The 26,921-nt window shown below is 43.3% G+C and overlaps 1 protein-coding gene across 3 annotated transcripts in view; it reads right to left on the minus strand.

The window, feature by feature from the left end:
- Positions 1-4,923: 4,923 nt before the first annotated feature.
- mfn2 (mitofusin 2) overlaps positions 4,924-26,921 on the minus strand; it is a 28,657-nt gene continuing 6,659 nt past the window's right edge. For all 3 annotated transcript variants that reach the window (XM_021615837.2, XM_021615838.2, XM_036988098.1), the window contains exons 3-18: positions 25,568-25,703; positions 25,204-25,366; positions 22,561-22,685; positions 21,081-21,189; positions 20,849-20,956; positions 15,074-15,227; positions 13,587-13,654; positions 13,214-13,335; positions 12,926-13,052; positions 12,721-12,825; positions 12,013-12,115; positions 11,623-11,846; positions 9,825-9,980; positions 9,423-9,619; positions 8,280-8,414; positions 4,924-6,639 (exon numbers count right to left, since the gene is read on the minus strand). In XM_021615837.2, the coding sequence (XP_021471512.1) occupies positions 6,570-6,639; positions 8,280-8,414; positions 9,423-9,619; positions 9,825-9,980; positions 11,623-11,846; positions 12,013-12,115; positions 12,721-12,825; positions 12,926-13,052; positions 13,214-13,335; positions 13,587-13,654; positions 15,074-15,227; positions 20,849-20,956; positions 21,081-21,189; positions 22,561-22,685; positions 25,204-25,366; positions 25,568-25,703 (2,102 nt within the window). In that variant the 3' untranslated portion in view covers positions 4,924-6,569. The remainder of the gene's footprint in view (positions 6,640-8,279; positions 8,415-9,422; positions 9,620-9,824; positions 9,981-11,622; positions 11,847-12,012; positions 12,116-12,720; positions 12,826-12,925; positions 13,053-13,213; positions 13,336-13,586; positions 13,655-15,073; positions 15,228-20,848; positions 20,957-21,080; positions 21,190-22,560; positions 22,686-25,203; positions 25,367-25,567; positions 25,704-26,921) is intronic.

Genomic DNA, 26,921 nt, shown 5'->3' on the forward strand with positions numbered 1-26,921 from the left:
CCCTCAAAGCTTCTTATCTGCTGACATGTGAACACAGGCAGCTGAAATGTCTGTGATGTGATAAGTGTGCATGTGTAAAGTTCACGTGTCATTACATTGGTTTCACTTTCATGCCATAACATGCAATCTACTATAAAGTCAGATTCACAGTGATAATCTGCAGCTGAAACAATAGTGCCCCCCCCCCACTGCTTCGGTATAAAAGTTGAGAGATGGGGCTGGGGAAATGGAACTACTTACATTCCTAAACAGTTCAATGGATACAAGGAGAGAGCATCCGAGACACACTACAGGGCCAAAAGTATGTGGACACCGGTTCGTTGAATGTCTCATTCCAAAATCATCTCTTCTGGGAAGGCTTTCCACTAGATGTTGGAACATTGCTGCAGGGACTTGCTTCCATTCAGCCACAACACCATTAGTGAGGTCGGGCACTGATGTTGGGCGAGTAAGCCAGGCTTGCAGTCAGCGTTCCAATACATCAAGGTGTTCGATGGGGTTGAGGTCAGGGCTCTTTGCAGGCCAGCAAAGTTCTTCCACACCGATCTCAACAAACCATTTCTGTATGGACCTCGCTTTGTGCACAGGGGCATTGTCATGCACACATTTCCACTTCACAATAACAATACTTACAGTTGACCGGGGCAGCTCCAGCAGAGTAGACACTTCATAAACTGACTTGTTGGAAAGGTGGCATCCTATGACGGTGCCACATTGAAAGTCACTGAGCACTTCAGTACGGACCATTCTGCTGCCAATCTTTTTATTTAACCTTTATTTAACCTTTATTTAACTAGGCAAGTCAGTTAAGAACAAATTCTTATTTTCAATGGCGGCCAAGGAACAGTGCGTTAACTGCCTTGTTCAGGGGCAGAACGACAGATTTTTACCTTGTCGGCTCGGGGATTCAATATTTCAGTTACTGATCCAACACTAACCACTAGGCTACCCGCTGCCCCAATGTTTGTCTATGGAGATTGCTTGGTTGTATGTTCAATTTTGTATGCCTGTCAGCAACAGGTATGGCTGAAATAGCCATATCCACTCATTTGAAAGGGTGTCCACATACATTTGGCCATGTAGTATATCAAAATTATAGTTTTAATCATGCAGTGTTTGTTTACATTTTCTTTGTTCACAAACAGAGTAAAACAAAGCTTATATTTTGAGTTATGATGGGGTACAACAGTTGAACTAAGCTTATGTGGCATTTTTATAAGTTATATTCTTCAAGAATCAATTGCTACAAATTATTCATTTATAAGTCCAAAAATTAATGTCGCACCCACAGATTGTCCCTTTAAAGTAGGGCCTAGGCCTACAGTAAATTAGCAAGTTTTTATATGGGTGTATTCATTAATTGGATTCCGAGGCAAAACGTTTTGCAACGGAAATCCTTTACCGTTTACTTTAGGAACCAAGCGGACACAAACTTAGCCAAACAGGGAGGGACCTACCTACATTGTCCAATAGAAACTCTGCTCTTTGGAGTAAACGGTTTCCGTTGCAAAAACTGTTTACCATTACTCTAGGAACCAAACGGAATCAAACTGAACGAGACCTACCAGGGGTGTATTCATTACACCAATTCTGTTGCAAAACGTCTCTTAAACAGAAGCAAACGGACGAAACGAGGAGGGACAATAGGTACATTTAGAAAACGCTTTGCCACAAAAACGCGATTTTATATTGGACAAATTCAAGTAGGTCCTTCCCCGTTTCGCTTACTCGGTTTGCTTCAATATGATTCCTAGAGAAAACGGTAAACATAAAACGTTTTACAACGGAATCTGACTAATGAATAGGTCTAGACCCCAGGTGTTATGGGGTTGTACCTGGCCCACTCAACAAAAGTGAATGGGAGAAACTCATCCTCTACAATCTGTGTGAATTGTCATATTGATAGCATAACTGTTCTAATATATACCTGGCCCACTCAACAAAAGTGAATGGGAGAAACTCATCCTCTACAATCTGTGTGAATTGTCATATTGATAGCATAATTGTTCTAATATATAATCCAGGAGGGTGAACATTTGGTGGATAGGCCTAAAAAGGTCCCATAAAACCAGACTAGACCTAATACAATTGAAGGGATAACGACCTGACTGAACTATCCAATATAAGCAGAGTTAAGAAAATGGAATTAACAACAAAAAAAACTATTTCAATTTAGGTTTCGAAATTACACCAAAATTCAATCTAATGATAAAATAAAAATCATTACTCACTCTGTCTGGTGCTTGTCGATTCGGTCTCGCGCAAAGGGTTTTCGTTGTCATTTAAGCGTCTTTTCATTAATTGGAAACTTCAATTATCCCCAGTCCCCACAAATCCACCGAGATTGAATAAATTACCTACTACTACGGTCACTGAGTTGTAAACAGACATTTGTAATTTAAATGGTTTTGGATCGTTCAAATAGCCCGTTGATAAATGTTGCTATTGTGGTGGTTCCTCCTCAATGCTCGCCTATTTAACTAAAATATTATTTATTACCTGTTTAACGTCATTACGCACCATTCATTCAGGTATGCGTCCTTAAATAAAATAAAAATACTAATTGCCTACTAATATAATATTCGATAAATAAACATATTTGACAGATTACATTTAATCTTCTAAACAATTTTGCCCCTCATGTTATATATGTACTTTGAAAGTTAGGTTTTAATCCTAAAAAAAGAGTAACATGCTCTACGAAAATGTTATATTGATGTTTACCATGATAAAAAGCATTAGTATATGACATTAAAATGTAAGTCGCTCATCTTCTTAAATATAGGTTTGTTTCAGTTGGACACATATTACTCCTCTCTCAGACGGAGGAAGTGTAGTGGCCAAAAACTAGATTTCGTCGCCCTCCTCTGGTAAGTGTGGGCCACGCATCACCACAGAGCATAGCAAATAAATTGTAAAAAATCAAGACAGAAACTGAACGGTTGTACAGTAATATGCATACTATTTTGTACACTTTTACATATAGACATAAAAATAAAATAAAAAGAGTTCTATGACTTTCCACACAGACTTTGTTGGCTTCGACATAATAGAGACAGTATATGCTGTATTCTTTATTCTCACACTACCACTACTTAAATGCAAATTTGTGAGTCTTTTCATTGAAATTACATTAAATGTGATTTGCATCAAAGCACAATTAAGAGAGATATAGCTTATAGAGAATGAATTATGGGGAAATTACATGTAATAATGTTGACCTCAGAGCCATCCAAAACAATGGCAACAAAGGTAGCAAAACCCTAATCTAATTTAATACATTCCCGGGGCTTACAGCCAACACTTCAAATCTGAGAGAAATGTTGGTGGAGAGAATTATTAAATTGCTAATTTGGCTGATAGGGCTTGTTTCCCCCACCACTAATGATAATTAACATGCAAATGAGTCTGGGGATCGTAAAGGAGGCACAGTGGTTCTCTGTTCATTACTGACTTAATTACTGTTTGAACAGTGGAATACCATGGTTATAAATGGGAGCGTTTCAGGTAATGGGCAGGACAATAATTAGGGTTATGACACCTAGAGAAATGCTCCGTTGTTGGTGCCCCAGCGAACTGATGCCACAGCCATTGAGCACATGACTTACTTGGCTTGATATACTGTAAAGGTGAAGTGGACAGTGGTTAATACACTCTGTTTGAACTGATCATTAGACCAACTAAGAGATTCTGCAAAGTGACAGCTGGACTGATGTTTGATGAGACAAAAGTTAATGTTAATTTATTAGGTGCTCAAGTGAATGGCCAGTCAGTCCTAGAATTAATACTGAAAAATATAAATGCAACATGCAATGATTTTACTGAGTTACAGTTCATAAGGAAATCAGTCAATTGTAATAAATTAATTAGGCCTGAATCTATGGATTTCACATGGCTGAGCAGGGGAGCCAGGCCCAGCCAATCAAAATTAGTTTTCTCCACAAAAGGGCATCATTACAGACAGAAATACTACTCAAGTTTCATCAGCTGTCTGGGTGGCTGCTCTCGGACGATCCCGCAGGTGAAGCAGCCGGATGTGGAGGTCATGGGCTGGCATGGTTACATGTGGTCTACGGTTGCGAAGCAGGTTGGATGTACTGCCAAATTCTCTAAAACAATGTTAGAGGTGGTTTATGGTAGAGAATTGAACATTCAATTCACTGGTAACAGCTATGGGGGACATTGTAGTGAGCATGCCAATTGCACGCTCCCTCAAAACTTGAGACATCTGTGGCATTGTGTTGTGTGACATAACTACACATTTTAGTGGCCTTTTACCCTTCCCAGCACAAGGTGCACCTGTGTAATGATCATGCTGTTTAACAAGCTTTTTGATATGCCACACCTGTCAGGAGGATGGATTATCGTAGCAAAGTAGAAATCCTCACTAACAGGGATGAAAACAAATTTGTGCACAAAATGAGAGAAAATCTTTGTGCATAAGGAAACATTTCTGGGATCTTTTATTTCAGCTCATGAAAATTAGGGACCAACACTTTACATGTTGCATTTATATTTTTGTTCAGTATACATATGAAGTACTCGCACCATAGAATATTCTCTCTGGTATAGTAACATTATACATTTGGTTAAACTTTCTCTCTATTACATTCAACAGCAATTTAAATAAGTTATCTTTAATCACTTTAAATCCTATAGTTCTTTAATTAAGCACTATATTTCCATATCCAGCTCCTGACAGGTGCAAGGGGACTCATTACTGTGATTTACAGCCAATACAAATGTATCTTAAAGGAAAAGGAGCTAATTGGACTGTAAATGTCATTATCCTGTATATTCAATTATGCTCCCCTGAGCTGAAACTAATGTTAATCAATACAAGCCACCGATTCCACCATAACGCAGATCCCTGCAACTCCAAGGGTTAAGCCAAATACAATGAACACCTTCTCCATACACATGTCCTTCTTCTTCATCAACACTTCTTTAATGCACTTAACTATCTTATTTACATGAATGGTTAACATGACAAAATTACAACAGTCACTGCATGCAAGTTTACACATTACAATCTTTCAAACATCTATCCAACATTGTATTTGCTTTGTAACTAGGGGGGGGGAATAAACTAAAAGCCAAATTGTCAAGTACAAAAAATTTAACAGAAGCAGCAAAGTATAAAGTGCACATTTTAATTCAGAACTTTCCAGACCACTTTCCAACTGCCTTGGCACAACTACGACCCAACGCACGCACAGCCAGACATATACCTGAAGGACAACTGCCATTAGTGACACTATTCAGACATTAAGGTTGAGAGACATTTACAAGTCATAAATAGGCCTTTCAATGATAGTGCTAATGCCTGAATATCATATTTAAAAGAGAGAAGACAAAAAAAAGGATTATGCCAACATAGCAAGTACATGTACCTTTCGCCATCTAAAATATCACCTGCTAAGAAGCAAGGCTTTTTGGGGTGCAGAGGTTTGATCATGATAAATAAATGGTGATGTTTCCACTATAACGATCCTTTAGAGTCACTAATGATGAAAAAGCACAGGCTCAATGACCACACACTGAAAGTTCTTTTTTAAAAAGATCCTTACTTGTAGTTTATTTGCATTTGTCATTTTAAATAGAAGCCTGTTTGTAAATGATTATAAAGCCCAAAAAGGGTTGTTTAGTGTCTTAGCGCTAAACAAGCAGTCTAAACAGCTACAACTTCTCAACAATGATCGCTGAATTGCTACAGGCAACGGCGCGGACAGAGCGTGATCCACTCTGTCCAACACTGATTTACACGGAGCAGCAGACAACTCAAAGAAAGCAAGCAGGACATAATACAGTGCACGACCCCAAGGCATGCAAGTGCATTCAGAACGGACTAACGCCTCCATCACCTAGTATGCTAGTCTACGCTCTTTCATATAGCCAGTGTCATTTCATAGTCTGAATATAGAGTTACCACCACACCGTGGTGCAGTAAGCTTATAGGAATAAATCACTTTGCATTTCTGCTGCACTTTTGGATGTTCCCTGGTATTTACAACAAAAAGGTTTAGTTTTTTGTGTGTGTGACCACCTTCAGATTGCCATCATTTCAGGGTGGCACTTAAATCATCTTCTGTGTTCAAAGGCATGTAACGTCAAATCAAGTACACAAACGATATGAAACCTCTTTTGCAACGCATGACAACATATCATATGGCTGTATTTGGTATCAAATAAATTCCTCTTCCATAAAATGTACTGATAAAAGATGTTATCTTTAAATTAGTGAGGGTGCAAAAAAAAAATATTCTAAAATGTCCTAAAGGAGAGAGTGAATGATTTGAAGGGGTCGTCCATGTCTAGCAGGGTTGGGTGTCAATTCATTTTCAAGCCATTCCACTTTTTGTTGTTGTATTTTGTTACGATACGGCATTTTCAAATTCATTCATTGAATTTCAGTTCACTTCCTGATTTGACCACATTGAAAACCAAATTGACCCCGACCCCATTGTCTAGGTAGCGAGGACTCCCTCGGGTTAACACAGAACAGTCGTGGTCTTTTCGCGGTCAACGTTCTCTCCATGGTTCATCTCACGGCCGGTCAGTGGTCACTTCTACCGGCCCTGCTGCAAGTACTGCTGGGTGAACATGTTCAACTCACTGTCCAGCCAGCCAGCCTTATTCCTGCCAGGGGACAAGGCAACACCATACTCAGGTACAGAGATAGGTACACACCATCAAGATAGTAGTAGTGCCTTGTCTTCAATGAAAACAGATGGTACTTTAATATCACACTGCACAGAAATAAAATCGCAACATGCAACAATTTCAAAGATTGCGTTACAGTTCATTTAAGTAAAATCAGTCAATTGAAATTAATTAATTAAGCCCTAATCTATGGACTTTACATGACTGGGCAGGGGCACAGCCATGTGTGGGAGCCAGGCCCAGCCAATCAGAATGCGTTTTTGATAGGTGAGAATTGTCTGTTAATTGAATGATTAGAATATTCTGCCCTGAAACATAGAATTGTATGGAATTGATTAGAATGTGTAGTCCTAGTCAGAATTAGGGTAAAACAATATGTCTCAAGGACAAGGTCACTATCTCTGTCGGCTGGGTAGTGAGACAGACAGTGTGTGTAGCAGGACAGGGTCACCATCTCTGTCGGCTGGGTAGTGAGACAGACAGTGTGTGTAGCAGGACAGGGTCACTATCTCTGTCGGCTGGGTAGTGAGAGACAGTGTGTGTAGCAGGACAGGGTCACTATCTCTGTCGGCTGGGTAGTGAGACAGACATTGCAGGATATGTGTGTGCGTCTGTGTGCATGTGTGTGGGTATGTGTGTATGTGCGTCTGTGTCTGTGTGTGTGTGTGTGTGCGAGCATGGCTGTGTGAATGTGTGGGCGTGAGAAGTCAGTATAAAATGAATTGTATTCTTGATTTTAGAACGTTCCGTGAATAAACCTTTGACTATTTAGCTGGGCTTCCGTCTGTTTCATTTGACCAGGATCTTACACATTCTGGTTTGCAGAATAATTAAATTGGGTGATGTACCTGGAGAACATAATTCTCTTATCAGTTTTTCCCCCACAAAAGGTCTTTATTACAGACAGAAATACTCCTCAGCACCCCTCACCCCTCTCAATCACACAGGTGAAGAAGCTGGATGTAGAGGTCCTTGCCTGGTGTAGTTACATGTGGTCTGCGGTTGTGAAGCCGGTTCAACCTATTGCCATATTCTCTAAAACATTGGAGGTTTATGGTAGATCATTTCTCTGTGGTAACAGCTCTGGTGGACATTCATGCAGTCAGCATGCCAATTGCACACTCCCTCAAAACTTGAGACATCTGTGGCATATTGTGGCGTGACAAAAATGCACATTTTAGAGTGGCCTTTTATATACCCCAGCACAAGGTGCACCCGTTTAATGTTCATGCTGTTTAATCAGCTTCTTGATATGCCTGTCAGGTGGATGGATTATCTTGACAAAAGGATAAATTGCTCACTAACAGGGAAGTAAACCAATTTGAGCACACAGAACATTTCTTATTTCAGGTCATCAAACATGGGACCAACACTTTACATGTTGCGTTTCTATTTTTGTTCAGTGCAGTTAAGCCCAATTATTTTTCCCCCTTTACTATGAGCCCGTTGTAGTTATTGAGAATGCAAAGGAGCCTTGATCACTGAGCAATGTTGACTGAGCAGTGTCCGAAATAGTATCCTATCCCCTATGCAGTGCTCTACTTCTGACCAGAGTCTTTTGGGCACTTGGTTCTATAGGGAATAGGGTGCCATTTCAGACGCAACCAGTGTCTTACCGGAGCAGTTTGGCCTTGCTCTGCAGCGCATCCAGCAGCTCTATCTTCGTGTTCATGTCGGTGATCTCATCCTCCAAGTTCTGCCGCGTCACGTCCACCTGCTGACACAGCTGAGCAAAGGTGCCGGCCAGCTCCCTGCACAGACAGACACACACCAGCAGCTCAGGGCCACGCAGTCTCAACTCTACTTAGTGAACTCGCTGAACAAAATTCCTGTAGAGCCATGTCAACTTCAGCATGTCCTCAAGCGTTTAGGCATTTTGAGGAATAGCGCTCTTCAGATTCAGGGGCCATATGTGTACCAAGCATCTCTGAGTAGAGGTGCTCATCTAGGATCGGTTAGCCCCTATCCTTGTCATTTTAGGCCTCGTGATATAAAAAACGAAAACTGATCGTAAATCAGGAGTCCTTGGGTCCTACTTACGACTGTTAAGTCAGCTTTGTTTCCAGAATGACCTACAACTGCAAAGAGCAATAGGCTCACTCTGTAGCTTATAGGCAAACCAGATCCCACTGCCAGTCCCCTCTCACCACCAGAGGGCCTCTATGAGGCATGTTCAGAGACACTGCAGGAGACAATCTATTTATATAAAGCAGGCTTACATAACGTTGTGTGACAGATTGACTGGCCAGTGGTTCTACGAAGAGGCTTTAGCAAATTCTATCCTAGCTGTCAAACATGCAGAACTGAACTACGGAGAGTGGCAGTGTGGAGCCCTGCCAAACATCCCATCTCTTTGTTGAGGGGATTATATTGGCCTTGTAAGACTCGGTTGTGGTGGAGGAGGAGGGCAGCGGGCAGATAGAGAAATAGATGGAGAGAGCAAATGGATAGAGGGAGAAAGATAGATAGATAGGGATGTTTTTTTTTTATCTCACCTCATAGACTTATTTTTCTACTGTATTATTGACTGTATGTTTGTTTTACTCCATGTGTAACTCTGTTGTTGTCTGTTCACACTGCAATTGCGTCTTGGCCAGGACGCAATTGTAAACGAGAACTTGTTCTCAACTTGCCTACCGGGTTCAATAAAGGTGAAATAAATGTTAAAAAAAAGAGAAAAAAAAGAGGGGATGTAGTGAGAGAAGGAGTGAGGGAGTCAGATGAAACAGACCGCTGTAGATGGGGTGTCCTTTACTCACTGCTGAACCTGGTGGCTGCAGTTGGAGCCGGTGTAGCTGACGATGAGCTGCAGCTTCTCGCTGGCGTAGTCCACAAACTGGCGCTTGAAGGCCCTCTCCTTGGCCTTGGTGGTCCAAGTGAGGCGCTCGTACACGTACAGCAGGCCGTACAACCCTACCGAAAGGGCAATCAGACGCCAGCCCACTGCCTTCCAGATCTGACACACACATTTTCAAATGAACCGTTGTTGAGTGCAAAGGAAGAACATACATTTCATGCCTGGGTTAAACAGGGGAAAACACTGAAAGTGTCAACTACTTTCCTACTTGTTTTCAGAGACGATACTTTTGGTTTAGGGCATTGTCAACAACCATTTGAACATTCTTTAAAGCCTTCACGGAGTGTGTCACCACTATCCTTACCACGCCACCGACGACTATGATGCCCATGGATGTACGGGAGGTGAGGGAGGCCAGGCCGGTCACCATGGAAACCATCAGCTCCTCCTGGGTCATGGAGTTCTGGGGGAACGGGGGCATGCTGGTGCTGACCGGGGTGAGGGCCATGGGCCGAGGAACCTACAGGACAGACACCAATGAAGTAAATAAACCCTGCGTAGCTGATGCTACGTCTTGACCAATAAGAGCCTTCAAAAGCCACCGTTACGCCATCATCACTCCTCCTTTGAGATTTGATAAACGGAAGTGAATGGGGGGGGGGGGGGGGGGGAACAATATCCCCACATTAAAATAACCAACTTGTCAGCAATGCCACAATGTGCGGAATATGGATGCAGCCAACACCAATTCAAGCGATGCGGGAAGACATTTCATATGCAAATATCGAATGTAGTACTTTATGGTCCATTTTAAGAGAGACTGCTCCTGACAGCTTGTGGTACAGTGTAACCATAGCAACGCACGTAAGCCAATGTCTGTATGCTAGCTAGCTTAAAAAGCGATACGAAGCACGGATGACGTGGCGATACGTGTGTGAAATTAAACTGCTATTCTTATGGATGTTCTAATTGTCCTTTCACAGCGGTTGAACAAATATTGTGCATTGACAATGAATGTAGTTCACGTCAGCAGCCAGCCTGGTGCTGCTCTGTGACATGCTGTATGGAAAGAGGCCACCAGTGAACTCCGTGTTTACAGTCTATAGGTGGGTTAGCTGACGTCACAAAACCACGTGCGCGCTTCAAATGGGGCAGAAGTCGGAGTGCTGTTGCGATTCTGGAGGGCCAGATCGCTTGCAACAAAGACAAACTGCCATGTGGAGAATCGGAAGTGGCTCGTTTCAGCTCATTTCACTTCGTTCTTGACACCATGTCTTGTTTTGAGGCGTTTTGACTGGATTTTATGTCAACGTCATTTGGGCAAAAATTCACTCGCTAACCAACAACTGTAACAAATGTATTTGAGAGACAAGTGCTCATTGTGCAAATGTATTTGATTTCAATAAACATAGATGAAATATAGCTTACATGTCAACAATCTCAGCCAACACAGTCCGTTCTGACCCATAGTTGCGCACACGTCGGTTTTGTAGCTAAACAACCAACCCATCCATGAGTGAAACAGTTCCTACGTTTATTGTACTGATAGTAATTCATGGCTCTTTTTACTGCCTTCATGGGGGATTAACTTGACATCAGCGTGATCTCAAAGCACTGAGGAAGCACAGGAATAACAACCCAGAATGGAGTATGCTTGTCTGCTCCCAAAGAGGATTCGCCCCTTGTTCCACTGAGAAAGGTATTATTTTATCTTCTCTCTTTACAGGGACAAGATGCTTTTCAAACAACAACAAAGCGGTCACCCAGCCAATGACTTGGTAAATAGCTGAGGGATGGTGCTGGAGAAATGGAACCACTCAAAATGAATAGACAAGAGCTATGGATGACCATCCATGAGATCAAAATGATAGTTTTAACCATGTTTTGAGCCTATACAGTGTTTGCTTACAATTACGTCATAAAACAAGCTTATATTTATTTTGGGGGTTCTGATGGGGTAAGAAAATTTAAATAAAACTAGAGGCATTGTAAATTCTATTCCTTAAGAATAAATACATTTAAAAAGTCGAAAAATTGAGGAAGCGATCACAATGACGCCTTTAGGGTCAGGATTGGGGGCTGGCGTAAACCTGATCCTAGATGTGTGGTGAAGAGCTACCTCTACCTAACCCTTTTCTTAGGGAAATAACACGCACACACACCTGGTCGTTGTAGCCCATGAGGGCACGTCGTGTGTTCTTGGGTCCCAGAAAGCGGTTGACCAGCATGGTCCAGCCCAGGGAGAAGTGGAAGCCAATGTCCTCCTGGAAGTCACTGCACAACTTGTCACAGGCCAGGTCGTAGCTGAGGGTGAAGATCTGCTGCCTCGGCACCAGCTTGTCCACCTGCTCCTGGACCGGCCCTGGCAGCAGGGGCTTCAGACCATCTGAGAAGAGGGATGCTAGTTGAGGACATCTCCACGTGGTTTCACAATTGAACAACAATTTAATTTACTGGGAATATTTCAGCCAGTGTGGCTGGTGGACCAAACGGTTCCTTTAAGAATGGGATGCGGTTTGGAATTGTGTGAGTGCCGCTGCTGCGGGACTGACCGATCATCTCTGTCTGGGTGGACTGCAGGGCGGCGGTGATGGCTGTGGAACACCTCTCAGACATGTTCCTGCCCAGGCCCTCCTCAATGTGCCTATGGAGCTCCTGGAAAGAACACGCACACAGTACAACATCACCACCGCAATCTCAATGGTTCAGTCCAAAATGGACACTCTATTACCTATGTGATGCACTGCTTTTGGCCTGACCCTTACACTACAGCCACTTCCAAAATGTGCACCCTATTCTGTACATAGTGCAACACATTTGGTCAGAGAGAAAACAAACTGCACAGTATGACATTCTGAACACACACTAAAATATAAAACAATCCAAGTTCATGGAAGTTTGCCAATCTGAACACCCTTAAAATGTCAAAGGATGTGTTTAGGTAATTCCCTGCAACAGGTTGTTCTCTTAGAGAAGATAGACACCAGGACAAAACAGGCCCTAGGGAGAATTCCACTAACACTCTGAAAAGGATTGAGGCCTACGGAAACAGTGGCCCATCCTCCTCCTAGAGACCTACTGGGTATACAGGCTTTTGTTCCAGCCCTGCTCAAACACACCTGATTCAGCTAATCAAAGTCCCGATGACAGCCGATTAGTAGAATCAAGCATAAACACCCGGTAGCAAAAGGAGCAGGAGGAGGTGTGTGTGCGCACTCGTGCGAGCGCTCGTTTGTGTTGGAGGCCAGGGAATCACTCACGTTCTTGTACACCTTGAGCACCACCTGAGACGGATGGAAGTCCATGTGGAAGTCATCCACCAGCACAAAGAGTCGCCTGATCTCCTCTGCCATGGCGTTGGACACCTACACACAGGTAAACACACACACACAGGGAAGGAAGAACAACGTTCACTAGACCATTCTTAGAATTCAATCGTAGCGCGGGAGCCCATTTTAAACCTACCTGTCGCTCTACTTCCTCTGTGATCTTCTTGATCTTGCTCTTGCAGTCCAGCGTCAGCAGGTCCAGCTGTTTGTCGATGAACTCCATGCGGTCCTGGCGCTCCTCCCTGGTTTCTAGGCAGTGAATCCTGAACACACAAGGTTCACAAAACATGGAGCACAACCGGTTGCCTCGCACGGCAGCCGTTCCCCATCACTTCTATCATATCGGTTCCAATGAAGGAAAGGAGACAAGGAAGACATTAACAATTGAGGCAGCCTGGGTACTTGGCTTGACCCGAGAACTCACCTCTGCTCCTGAGCCGCCACGTGCACAGAGTCCATGATGAGCCGTAGGGTCTCCGAGATCTGCTTGGCCCTCACAGTGTGCTGCTCAAACTTGGTCTTCACCGCAGACTGAGAGATACACTCCTACAAGAACAGGGAAAAACAGAGCGTTTCACAAGAGGGCCTAGTGAATGGGCAGAAATATCATGACACATTCAAAGGCTTTCAACTGTAGAGCTCACTCTCTCCTAACTAGAGCATGCAGACATGATGTGGAAGTGAACTGCACCGGCATTTGAGCAGAGTTCGGTACATCTCTAATGGGAACCGAGACGAAGTTTTGTAAACTGAAAACCCCATTCACTCAGAGAGGTTCTTTCATTAGAAAGCCTTACCTCGAAGCGCCTCTCAAAGTTCTGGAACTCAAACATCCTGGCCTGGAATCCCTCGGCCAGAGCACCACCTGAACAAGTAAGGAGTGTGTTTATTTTTTTTTGGGGGGGGGGGGGGGGGAATCAAATTTTCTTGGATATTAGATGATTGTTTTTCTGTGAATGTCTACCTGTGTGGCTTACAGTGCATTTGGGAAGTATTCAGACCCCTGGACCTTTTCCACATTTTATTATGTTACAGCCTTATTCTAAAATTGATTAAAATCTTAATCTACACAGAATACCCCACAATGACAAAGCAAAAACAGGTTTAAACATTTTTGAAAATGTATTAAAAAAACAACAGAAATGGCTTATTCACATAAGTATTCAGACCCTTTCAATTTCCATTGATCATCCTTGAGATGTTTCTACATCTTTATTGAAATCCACCTGTGGTAAAATCAATTGATTGGACATGATTTGGAAAGGCACACCTGTCTATATAAAGGTCCCACAGTTGACAGTGCATGTCAGAGAAAAAAAAAACATGAGGTCGAAGGAATAATCCGTAGAGATTGTGTCGAGGCACAGATCTGGGGAAGGGTACCAAAACATTTCTGCAACATTGAAGGTCCCTAAGAACAGTGGCCTCCATCATTCTTAAATGGAAGAAGCTTAGAACCACTAGAGCTGGCCGGACAGTCAAACTGAGCAATCGGCGGAGAAGAGCCTTGGTCAGAGAGGTGACCAAGAACCCGATGGTCACTGACAGAGCTCCAGAATTCCTCTGTGGAGATGGAAGAACCTTCCAGAAGGACAACCATCTCTGCAGCACTCCGCCAATCAGCCCCTTATGGTAGAGTGGCCAGACAGAAGCCACTCCTCAGTAAAAGGCACATGACAGCCCATTTGGAGTTTGCAAAAAGGCACCTGAAGTACTCTCAGAACTTGAGAAACAACATTGAACTATTTTGCCAGAATGCCAAGAGTCACATCTGGAGGAAACCTGGCACCATGCCTACGGTGAAACATGGTGGTGGCAGCATCATGCTGTGGGGATGTTTTCAGCGGCAGGGACTGGGAAAATAGTCGGGATCGAGGTAAAGATGAACGGAGCAAAGTAGAGATCCTTGATGAAAACCTGCTCCAGGACCCCAGACCGGGGAAAAGGTTCCCCTTCCAGCAGGACAACAACACTAAGCACAGCCAAGACAACGCAGGAGTGGCTTCGGGACAAGTCTCTGAATGTTCGAGTGGCCCAGCCAGAGCCCGGACTTGAACCCGATCGAAAATCTCTGGAGAGACCTGAAAATAGCTGTGCAGCAAGGCTCCCCATCCAACCTGACAGAGCTTGAGAGGATCTGCAGAGAAGAATGGGAGAAACTCTCCAAATACAGGTATGCCAAGCTTGTCGTGTCGTACCCAAGTGGGTGGGTGGGTGGGTGGGTGGGTGTGTGTGTGTGTGTGTGTGTGTGTGTGTGTGTGTGTGTGTGTGTGTGTGTATATACCTGCTTCTGGCATCCCCTGGGCCTTCTGAACGCGGGCCTGTAGGACCTCCTTTGCAGACACAAAGAAGATGCGGTCGCTGGCCTGGGCCCGGTCCACCACGCCCAGCTCGTCCACCAGGAAACTGCTGCAGCGGTCCATGTGCTGCCTCCTCACCTGGGGGGGGGGCACAGAGTGACCGGGTTCAATAGAGCTATTTTGTGTTTACCATCAAACGTCACGTTCGAGTGATGTGTGCGCATCCCGACGTCAGAACGCTCTGTAGCTGGATAGCTGACGTCAGGACCTTGACAAATTTGCACTGCGTGAGTGAGGCTCATGAGGACATGTAAGACTGATGGCTATGTTCAACAATAGTATTCATCTTGCTTTATCTGGGATATTGTACCTTGCCTCACTGGCATGTAGCAGGTTTCTAGGTTATCAAACCTCTAACATATGTCGACAGTCTGATTACATGTTAACTCACACGAGCGCCATTTGAAGTTGCAAGTGGCCGTATCAACTTCCATGTAAACAAACCGCTTTCTGATGCGCACGCAACTTTTCAAACACACACAGCAGGGAAAATGTTATATACAGTGCCTTGCGAAAGTATTCGGCCCCCTTGAACTTTGCGACCTTTTGCCACATTTCAGGCTTCAAACATAAAGATATAAAACTGTATTTGTTTTGTGAAGAATCAACAACAAGTGGGACACAATCATGAAGTGGAACGACATTTATTGGATATTTCTAACTTTTTTAACAAATCAAAAACTGAAAAATTGGGCGTGCAAAATTATTCAGCCCCTTTACTTTTAGTGCAGCAAACTCTCTCCAGAAGTTCAGTGAGGATCTCTGAATGATCCAATGTTGACCTAAATGACTAATGATGATAAATACAATCCACCTGTGTGTAATCAAGTCTCCGTATAAATGCACCTGCACTGTGATAGTCTCAGAGGTCCGTTAAAAGCGCAGAGAGCATCATGAAGAACAAGGAACACACCAGGCAGGTCCGAGATACTGTTGTGAAGAAGTTTAAAGCCGGATTTGGATACAAAAAGATTTCCCAAGCTTTAAACATCCCAAGGAGCACTGTGCAAGCGATAATATTGAAATGGAAGGAGTATCAGACCACTGCAAATCTACCAAGACCTGGCCGTCCCTCTAAACTTTAAGCTCATACAAGGAGAAGACTGATCAGAGATGCAGCCAAGAGGCCCATGATCACTCTGGATGAACTGCAGAGATCTACAGCTGAGGTGGGAGACTCTGTCCATAGGACAACAATCAGTCGTATATTGCACAAATCTGGCCTTTATGGAAGAGTGGCAAGAAGAAAGCCATTTCTTAAAGATATCCATAAAAAGTGTCGTTTAAAGTTTGCCACAAGCCACCTGGGAGACACACCAAACATGTGGAAGAAGGTGCTCTGGTCAGATGAAACCAAAATTGAACTTTTTGGCAACAATGCAAAACGTTATGTTTGGCGTAAAAGCAACACAGCTCATCACCCTAAACACACCATCCCCACTGTCAAACATGGTGGTGGCAGCATCATGGTTTGGGCCTGCTTTTCTTCAGCAGGGACAGGGAAGATGGTTAAAATTGATGGGAAGATGGATGGAGCCAAATACAGGACCATTCTGGAAGAAAACCTGATTTAGTCTGCAAAAGACCTGAGACTGGGACGGAGATTTGTCTTCCAACAAGACAATGATCTAAAACATAAAGCAAAATCTACAATGGAATGGTTCAAAAATAAACATATCCAGGTGTTAGAATGGCCAAGTCAAAGTCCAGACCTGAATCCAATCAAGAATCTGTGGAAAGAACTGAAAACTGCTGTTCACAAATGCTCTCCATCCAACCTCACTGAGCTCGAGCTGTTTTGCAAGGAGGAATGGGAAAAAATGTCAGTCTCTCGATGTGCAAAACTGATAGAGACATACCCCAAGCGACTTACAGCTGTAATCGCAGCAAAAGGTGGCGCTACAAAGTATTAACTTAAGGGGGCTGAATCATTTTGCACGCCCAATTTTTCAGTTTTTGATTTGTTAAAAAAAGTTTGAAATATCCAATAAATGTTGTTCCACTTCATGATTGTGTCCCACTTGTTGTTGATTCTTCACAAAAAAATACAGTTTTATATCTTTATGTTTGAAGCCTGAAATGTGGCAAAAGGTCACAAAGTTCAAGGGGGCCGAATACTTTCGCAAGGCACTGTACATACATACATACATACATACGTGTAAACACAAGCCTACAGGCACATGCTCTTCCTTCAACAAGTTGTATTGGCAGACCTGAAATGATCACAACATATGGGATGTTCACTAAAGGGCCGAGAAGTTACCAGTATCGCGATACTTGTTAGTGTCGTGCCAAGGAAACAAAAACGCCAAGCGGTATTAACTTCTTTAGGAAAACGGACCTAACGTTGAAAACAAACATCATTATGTTGTCATCCAGAGTCGAAATGTATTACTTTCAAGTCTATAGCACACAACAATTTACGTACAGCTTGTTTTTAAAAAGGACCAGAGAGTCAGTTATGTTTTTATTTCTCCCCATGGAAAAAGTCTTACGATACTGGCATCGTTACAGCCCTCATGTTCAACCTGACATTTATTTCAAGGGCATAAAGCCAGACTGAGGGCAGTCAGTCTCAGTTCAGTCTCCTGGCTAATCTCCAGGTGTCCGTGTTGTGTTGTTTTATATCAAACATCTGAAGTGTTTCCCTTGTTGGACGACTCAGATAACCGTTTAAAAATGGATAATTTACCCAAGTTACCTAAAATGTCCATAACCCTTGAGAAAGGCACTTTAACCTAAATGTAACCTTAATAGTCTCTCTGGATAAGAGCATCTGCTAAAATGACTCAAATGTAAATGTGTTAGTTATTAACAAGACTATGGTGGATTACAACCTCTCCTGGCCCATAGAAGACGTTCAAGATAACATCCAACTTCTTTGGGTGAAGTAGACGGCACAGAGAGAGGTGGGTTGAGTATCACAAGCCCGAAAGGCAGGCAGTCCCACAAGGTCTTGCTCAACCACCGGCATGATACGGCCATGTGAGGTGCAACCCTATACTTGAAATCAACACTTTGGCAGACCCTAGTGCCAAGCCTACCTCACCATTAACTTAATTGCTGAATCTAATACTGTACTTTTGCAGGGAGTAGTTACCCCATGTACTCGGCTCAACCACGACCCAGAATCTGGCACAAACCCATCTAGCCTCTCCTTGTATAATGTTACCCAGAACAGCTTTCACCTCTTCCATTTAATAGTGCAATTATTAGCCCAAAAATATATAGCTAATTCTCTGGTGTAACCGTGATCTAAGGGTCAAAGCTAACGCTAATTCAGCTCAGAATTCTCATTGTAACCCTGACGGCTAATTCTAACTCACCTGAGAGTTCACAGTTCACAATGTACACAATTTTAAAACCGTCCAAACTCCATTCGCAACCGGATTCATTTGGTAAGAGAGATTCAGTCAATAATAGGAATAGATTGTTCACCATCTATTTTAAATACTATTTGAGAAGGTCCGGTCTGGGTATGTGACAAATGTAAAAATATTCATGTTTCAAACTTCTCTCGTTCAAACGATAAAAATAAAAAAATGACGTGAATTCACAATTCAGATAAGGTCCTGTGTATGACCGCTAATCACGCAAATCAATCTACCACAGTTCTGTCAACCTACCATAGGATTGTCACTAGTTACCACAGCCACAAAGTTATAAACCCTGTCTATTTCTACAATTGATGGTCTTAAAAATTTGATTTTAAACCTAACCACACTGATAACTTTATGCCTAACCTGGATGGTGTGTTTACGGACATATTCAATCAATCCTTATCCCAGTCTTCTGTCCCCACATGCTTCAAGAGTGTCCCCACATGCTTCAAGAGGGCCACCATTGTTCCTGTTCCCAAGAAAGCTAAGGTAACTGAGCTAAATGACTACCGCCCCGTAGCACTTCCGTCAACATGAAGTGCTTTGACAGACTAGTCAAGGACCATATCACCTTCACCCTACCTGACACCCTAGACCCACTCAAATTTGCTTACCGCCCCAAAAGGGCCACAGACGACGCAATCACACTACCCTAACACATCTGGACAAGAGGAATACCTATGTGAGAATGCTGTTCATCGACTACAGCTCAGCATTTAACATAATGGTACCCTCCAAACTCATCTTCAAACTCGAGATCCTGGGTCTCGACCTCGCCCTGTGCAACTGGGTCCTGGACTGCCTGACAGGCCGCCCCCAGGTGGTGAGGGTAGGTAACAACATCTCCACCCTGCTGATCCTCAACACTGGGGCCCCACAAGGGTGCGTTCTCAGTCCTCTCCTGTACTACCTGTTCACCCACGACTGCGTGGCCATGCACGCCTCCAACTCGATCATCAAGTTTGCAGACGACACTACAGTGGTAGGCTTGATTACCAACAATGACTTGACAGGAAACAGCAGAGGGAGCACCCCCCTATCCACAGAGAGGGTAGAAAGTTAAGTTCCTCGGCGCACACATCACGGACAAACTGAAATGGTCCACCCACACAGAGAGCGTGGTGAAAGAGCAGCAGCGTCTCTTCAACATCAGGAGGCTGAAGAAATTTGGCTTGTCACCAAAAACATTCACAAACTTTTACAGATGCACAATCGAGAGCATCCTGTCGGGCTGTATCACCGCCTGGTACGGCAACTGCTCCGCCCATAACCGTAAGGCTCTCAAGAGGGTAGTACGGTCTGTACAACGCATTACCGGGGGCAAACTATCTGCCCCCCAGGACACCTACACCACTCGATGTCTCAGGAAGGCCAAAAAGATCATCAAGGACAACAACCACCCGAGCCACTGCCTGTTCACCCCACTATCATCCAGAAGGCGAGGTCAGTACAGGTGCATCAAAGCAGGGACCGAGAGACTAAAAAACAGCTTCTATCTCAAAGCCATCAGACTTAAACAGCCAACAGCTGCCAACATACTGACTCAACTCCAGCCACTTTAATAATGGAAAAATGTATGTAATAAATATATCACTAGCCACTTTAAACAATGACACTTCATATAATGTTTACTTACCCTACATTACTCATCTCATATGTATATACTGTACTCTATACCATCCACTGCATTTTTTATGTCCGTATTCTTATTCATTCCTTTACACGTGTGTGTGTGTGTGTGTGTGTGTGTGTGTGTGTGTGTGTGTGTGTGTAAGGTAGTTGTTGTGAAATTGTTAGGCTAGATTACTCGTTGGATATTACTGCATTGTCGGAACTAGAAGCACAAGCATCTCTCCACTCGCATTAACATCTGCTAACCATGTGTATGTGACAACTATTTTTATTTGATTAAAACCGAAAAGCAACAAAAATTCATGAATCTTTACAATATAGCCAATTGACTGTGGTTGTGCCATCTAGTCCAAACCCTTACCAGTGTTCCCCACCCATTCAGCAACAATTATCTGCTGTGTGCCTCTCCATGTTCTCACTTCTAATCATTGTGATGGATCGTTGCAGTGATATATGTAACAGCGTGTTCATAGACGTCCAACAATCTGTTAAAGCCACGTATGGTGCGCTTTGTACAATTTCTCCATCCGGACCGTCACAACTTTTCGACATGGCATCTTGTATGTTTCTAGACATTCCATTAGGGCAACATTGAAGCTGCCAACGCAATAACTAACCTCAGCGTGGCAATGACTGCCAACGCTAAAACTAACCTCAGCGTGGCAATGACTGCCAACGCTAACTCACCTCCTCCATGTACTCCGGCTCCGAGGCAGAGGCATCCCAGCGGTTGTTTAAGATGAAGATGTTTGGACTGGAGAGACGCTCGTTGACCTTGTGGAAGAATGACTTCTCCTGCAAAGAGTAGCATTTGTCTATTCAAAATCCAATATACCCTCAGACATCCTGACTGGCATTTGGTCAACATGCAAGTTCGGGCCGAGTGGATGTTTTTCTAGAGTAGAAACATGTTTCTTACCGTCTGCATCAAAGTGGACTCAGAGTTTGCCACCAGGACAAAGACGTCGGCGTCCAGGCAGAACTTGTCGATCCAGCTGTCCAGCTCTGTCGTGACGTCAATACCGGGGCTGTAGGAGCAGAAATATGGGATGACTTCAGGTCACAAGGCCACAGTAGAAACTATACTGAACTAAAATAAAACGCAACATGTAAAAATGTCAATGATTTTACAGGTCATATCCGTCAAATGAAGTAAATGACTTAGGCCCTAATCTATGGATTTCAGATATGCATCTCTTAGTCGGACACCTTTAAACAAAAACAAAAAGTAGACGCGTGGATCAGAAAACCAGTCAGTATCTGGTGTGAACACCATTTGCCTCATGCAGCACGACATCTCCTTCGCATAGAGTTGATCAAGCTGTTGATTGTGGCCTGTGGAATGTTGTCCCACTCCTCGTCACTGGCTGTGCGAAGTTGCTGGATATTGGCGGGAACTGGAACAAGTTGTCGTACACGTCGTTCCAGAGCATCCCAAACACGCTCAAATGGGTGACATGTCTGGTGAGTATGCAGGACAGGGAGGAACTGGGACATTTTCAGCTTCCAGGAATTGTGTTCAGATCCTTTCAACATGCATTATCATGCTGAAACATGGGGTGATGGCTGTGGATGAATGGCACAATGGGCCTCAGGATCTCGTCACGGTATCTCTGTGCATTCAAATTGCCATCAACAAAATGCAATTCTGTTTGTGGTCCGTAGCTTGTTTGCCCATACCATAACCCCACTGCCACCAGGGGGCACTGTTCACAATGTTGACATCAGCAAACTGCTCGCACACACGACGCCATACACGTGGTCTGCGGTTGTGAGGCCGGTTGGACGTACTGCCAAATACTCTAAAACAATTTGAGGCGGCTTACGGTAGAGAAATTAACATTCAATTCTGGTAACAGCTCTGGTGGACATTCCTGCAGTCAGCATGCCAATTGCACGCTCCCTCAAAACTGGAGACATCTGTGGCATTGTGTTGTGTGACACAACTGCACATTTTAGAGTGGCCTTTTATTGTCCCCCAGCACAAGGTGCACCTGTGTAATGATCATGCTGTTTAATCAGCTTCTTGATATGCCACACCCGTCAGGTGGATGGATTATCTCCGCAAAGTAGAAATGCTCACTAACAGGGATGTAAACAAATTTGTGCACAAAACTTGAGATAAATACACTTTCTGCGTATGAAACAATTCTGGAATCTTTTATTTCAGCTCGTGGGACCAACACTATACATGTTGCGTTTCAGTGTATATGAGGATAATGTAGTTTGTAGAGGAGGAGTAGGCATAGAAAATTGAAGGGCGAAGTGAAGAGTGGTACCCATTCCAACATCAACCTCCGAGCACTTCCAGAGGACCCCTGGTTGTGCTAAAATAACTGAATGCCAGAAGGGAATGGTCTACCTGATCCTTTTAGATGTGTGGTGTGTGTTGCCCTCACCTGTCCACCAGCACCAGGTCGTCCCTAAGCAGGGCACACTTGACTTTAGGCCACATGACACACACCAGGCTTCCTGCATCCAGGTCCTCATCCTGATGTAGAGCATGGGCTAGCTGGTTCACCGTCTGAGAAACAGTGAGCGAGACAGAAATAGAAAGTGATTGTGCAAGAGAGAGACAAAACATGCAATAACATGTGTTCACATTTGAACTTCGACTACATTTGATTGTATGAGTTATTGTAATAAAAAGGACAGATTACTAGGAAGGAAATATATTCATAATCTATTGGCATGTGTCCCTATTTAAACCCATAGCAACAATACCACGATGACATAACATATTTCCATAGAGATAAGGGTTCGAGGGAAAAGGTTGCATCAAAAAGGTTACTCATCTGTGCCAACAAATAAAGTAGACAGGCAGAGATTTTTCCTATGAGCAGAGCAGAGGTCTGTGTTGATCATTAGCCAGCGGAAATGACCAGCTTTCCGGGGTTTAGTCCCCATGGGGAGAGAGGAGAGGCCTGGGGAAGCTGTTAGCAGCCAACATGCTTCACACAAACCTACAGTACAGTCACAAGTTTGGATACACCTTCTCATTCAAGATTTGTATTTTTACATTGAAGAATAACAGTGAAGACATTAAAACTATGAAATAACAACAAAAAAAAAGTGTTATACTTATGATTTGTTTATTTTATATTTGAGATTCTTCAAAGTAGCTACCCTTTGCCTTGACAGCTTTGCACTTGCTTGGCATTCTCTCAACCAGCTTCATTGCAGGTAGTCCCCTGCAATGCGTTTAAATTAACAGGTGTGCCTTGTTCAAAGTTACATTTGTGGAATTTTGTTCCTTCTTAATGAGTTTCAGCCAATCAGTTGTGTTGTGACAAGGTAGGGGTGGTATACAGAAGATTGCCCTATTTGGTAAAAGACCAAGTCCATATGGCAAAGAACAGCTGAAATAAACAAAGAGAAACGACAGTCCATTATTAGTTTAAGACAAGGTCTGTCAATTCGGAAATTTAAGAACTTTGAAAGTTTCTTCAAGTGCAGTCGCAAAAACCATCAAGTGCTATGATGAAATTGGCTCTCATGAGGACCGCCACAGGAAAGGAAGACCCAGAGTTACCTTTGCTGCAGAGGATAAGTTCATTAGTTACCAGCCTCAGAAATTACAGCCCAAATAAATGCTTCAGAGTTCAAGTAACAGACACAACAGATCTCAACATGAACTATTCAGAGACTGCGTGAAATCAGGACTTCATGGTGGAATTGCTGCAAAGAAACCACTACTAAAGGACACCAATAAGAAGAGACTTGCTTGAACAAAGAAATACGAAGAATGGACATTAGACCAGGGGAAATCTGTCCTTTGGTCTGATGATCTTTGCATGTGTGGTTCCCACTGTGAAGCATGGAGGAGGTGGTGTTATGGTTTGGGGGGGTGCTTTGCTGGTGACACTGATTTATTTAGAATTCAAGGCACACTTAACCAGCATGGCTATCACAGCGGTACACCATCCCATCTGGTTAGGACTTACACAGCTGGAATGTGAACACATGATAAGAGCGGCTGAGAGCATTCAGGGTTGCTGGTGTTTTGTTGATTCTGTTGCTATGTTTGGACACGCGGGTCAGGAACAGGTTTGATCAGGATGCATATCATAGGCACACGGCCATTTCTGGGTCATAAACTACAGTCAACAGGGAAGGGGATATTTCTGGGCTCCTTTAGGTGATTATGTGATACATTGCACCAACATTTTGGGATGCTGGTATTTTAAAGAATAAAATAACATTGATAAGAAGTAGCTTAAATAAAAAAATAATATATATATTCCATTAAGAGATGTCTACTTTCCAAGTGACAAAGGTGTGGTACTCGTTAAACTGTGGTGCAACTGGCTAAGAGAGGTTTGCTTGCGTACAATGTAAAATAAAAATAGGTGCTGGATAACCAGTGAGCGTCATGGTTTTGAGGGAGGACTGTTGGTTTACCGGGCCACCCACCGTTTACTAAATAAGACAACTGCTCAACAGAAAGCCACTGTGACAGATCTGACTTCATCTGCTGTAGGACAAGCAGAAATGTATTCATACAGTACAGACAATTACAAGCCACCTGTTTTACTGCTGTTATACTTAGATGGGCATTGCATCACAGTAATTACAATGCCTAAACTAAGATGGGCTTGGGAGATTTGAACACATCAAAAGGTTGAGAGCATGTTCTTGTCTCAACAAACTACATTCAATTTAAATCTTAAACTTACTCTAAAAAGATGTGTGTGTTGTGCTGAGCAAACCCCGAGGAAGTCGCAGGGCCGAAACATTTGTTATCTTCAATACATTTTTGGGAGGACACGTGTGCGACTTTATTTTTCATAAAGTATGTCCCCCCCCCCCCCCCCCCCCCATTAGTCAGCACCTCACAAACGTATTGTGTGTGTGTGTGCACTTAGCTAGCGTGCTAAGAGTTCAGAGAAGTCTTCCAGGGTGCAGTATCCAACTTCAAAGAGCTTTAAGTAACGTCTCGTTTGTTTTTTTTAACCAACAATCAATTTTATTCCAAAAAGGAAACACTTGTTCCTGTTGCTATTTTAAAAAGTTTCTCTACAACCTCGTGTGGAGGTACTGACTTTGATGCTCTTCTTCTCCTCTGACCCCTCTGTGAGCAGGAAGGACTCGTTGCCGTCTGTCCCCTCCACCTGCAGGAAACAGTTGGTGGTATGTCCTATCCCAGAGGGGAGCACCTTATCACACAGCATGGCGTTGATCACTGAGCTCTTCCCGTTACTTGTCCTATAAAGCAGAACACACTGATGAGTGAGGAACATTTAACACAGGTCTAGAGTATTTTCCAGAAATGTGCAGTAGTCCAACCCATTTTTAGAGAGACAAAATTGTGTGATTCATTGAAAAATTAATAGCGGGGAAAACGTGCAGCTTCCGAACTCCAATGACGGCATCGCCAGTGGTCATTACGCGGTGGAGGGAATGTACCTTCCGAAGAAGACACACTTCATGTGTCTGCGTGCCAGCACCTCTCCGATCCCTGCCACCTTTGACAGGTAACCGTGCACCTCCTGAACCTGCTCCTCTGTCGTGACCGGGTCCAGCTCCTCATTCCTATAGGTGTCTGTGAGCAGTAGAAAAAAATTAATCCCACAACCATTGCAAACCCCTAGGAACTAGACGAGAGGTCGACCGTTTAAATCGGAATGGCCGATTAATTAGGGCCGATTTGAAGTTATAACAATCGGTAATCTGCATTTTTGGACATCGATTGTGGCCGATTACATTGCACTCCATGAGGAGACTGCGTGGCAGGCTGACTACCTGTTACGCGAGTGCAGCAAGGAGCCAAGGTAAGTTGCTAGCTAGCATTAAACTTATCTTATAAAAAACAATCAATCTTAACATAAACACTAGTTAACTACACATGGTTGATGATATTACTAGTTTATCTAACTGGTCCTAGGTTGCATATAACGCGGTGCCTGTTAATTTCTCATCAAATCACAGCCTACTTCGCCAAACGGGTGATGATTTAACAAGTGCATTCGCAAAAAAAGCACTGTCGTTGTACCAATGTACCCAACCATAAATATCAACGTCTTTCTTAAAATCAATACACAAGTATATATTTTTAAACCTGCATATTTAGTTAATATTGCCTGCTAACATGAATTTCTTTTAACTAGGGAAATTGTGTCACTTTTCTTGCATTCCGTGCAAGCAGAGTCAGGGTATATGCAGCAGTTTGGGCCGCCTGGCTCGTTGCCAACTGTGTGAAGATCATTTCTTCCTAACAAAGACCGTAATTCATTTGCCAGAATTGTACATAATTATGACATAACATTGAAGGTTGTGCAATGTGACTGCAATATTTAAACTTAGGGATGCCACCCGTTCGATAAAATAGGGAACGGTTCCGTATTTCACTGAAAGAATAAACGTTTTGTTTTCGAAAAGATAGTTTCCAGATTTTACCATATTAATGACCTACGGCTCGTATTTCTGTGTGTGTTATTATGTTATAATTAAGTCTATGACTTGATATAGCAGTCTGAGCTGTGGTAGGCAGCAGCAGGCTCGTAAGCATTCATTCAAACAGCACTTTCATGCATTTGCCAGCAGCTCTTCGCTGTGTTTCAAGCATTGAGCTGTTTATGACTTCAAGCCTAGCAACTCCCGAGATTAGGCTGGTGTAACCGATGTGAAATGGCTAGCTAGTTAGCAGGGTGCGCGGTAATAGCGTTTCAATCGGTGACGTCACTTGCTCTGAGACCTTGAAGTAGTTGTTGCCCTTGCTCTGCAAGTGCCGTGGCTTTTGTGGAGCGATGGGTAACGATGC

Source organism: Oncorhynchus mykiss, chromosome 9, assembly GCF_013265735.2.
Source record: "Oncorhynchus mykiss isolate Arlee chromosome 9, USDA_OmykA_1.1, whole genome shotgun sequence".
In the NCBI taxonomy this organism is placed as follows: domain Eukaryota; kingdom Metazoa; phylum Chordata; class Actinopteri; order Salmoniformes; family Salmonidae; genus Oncorhynchus; species Oncorhynchus mykiss.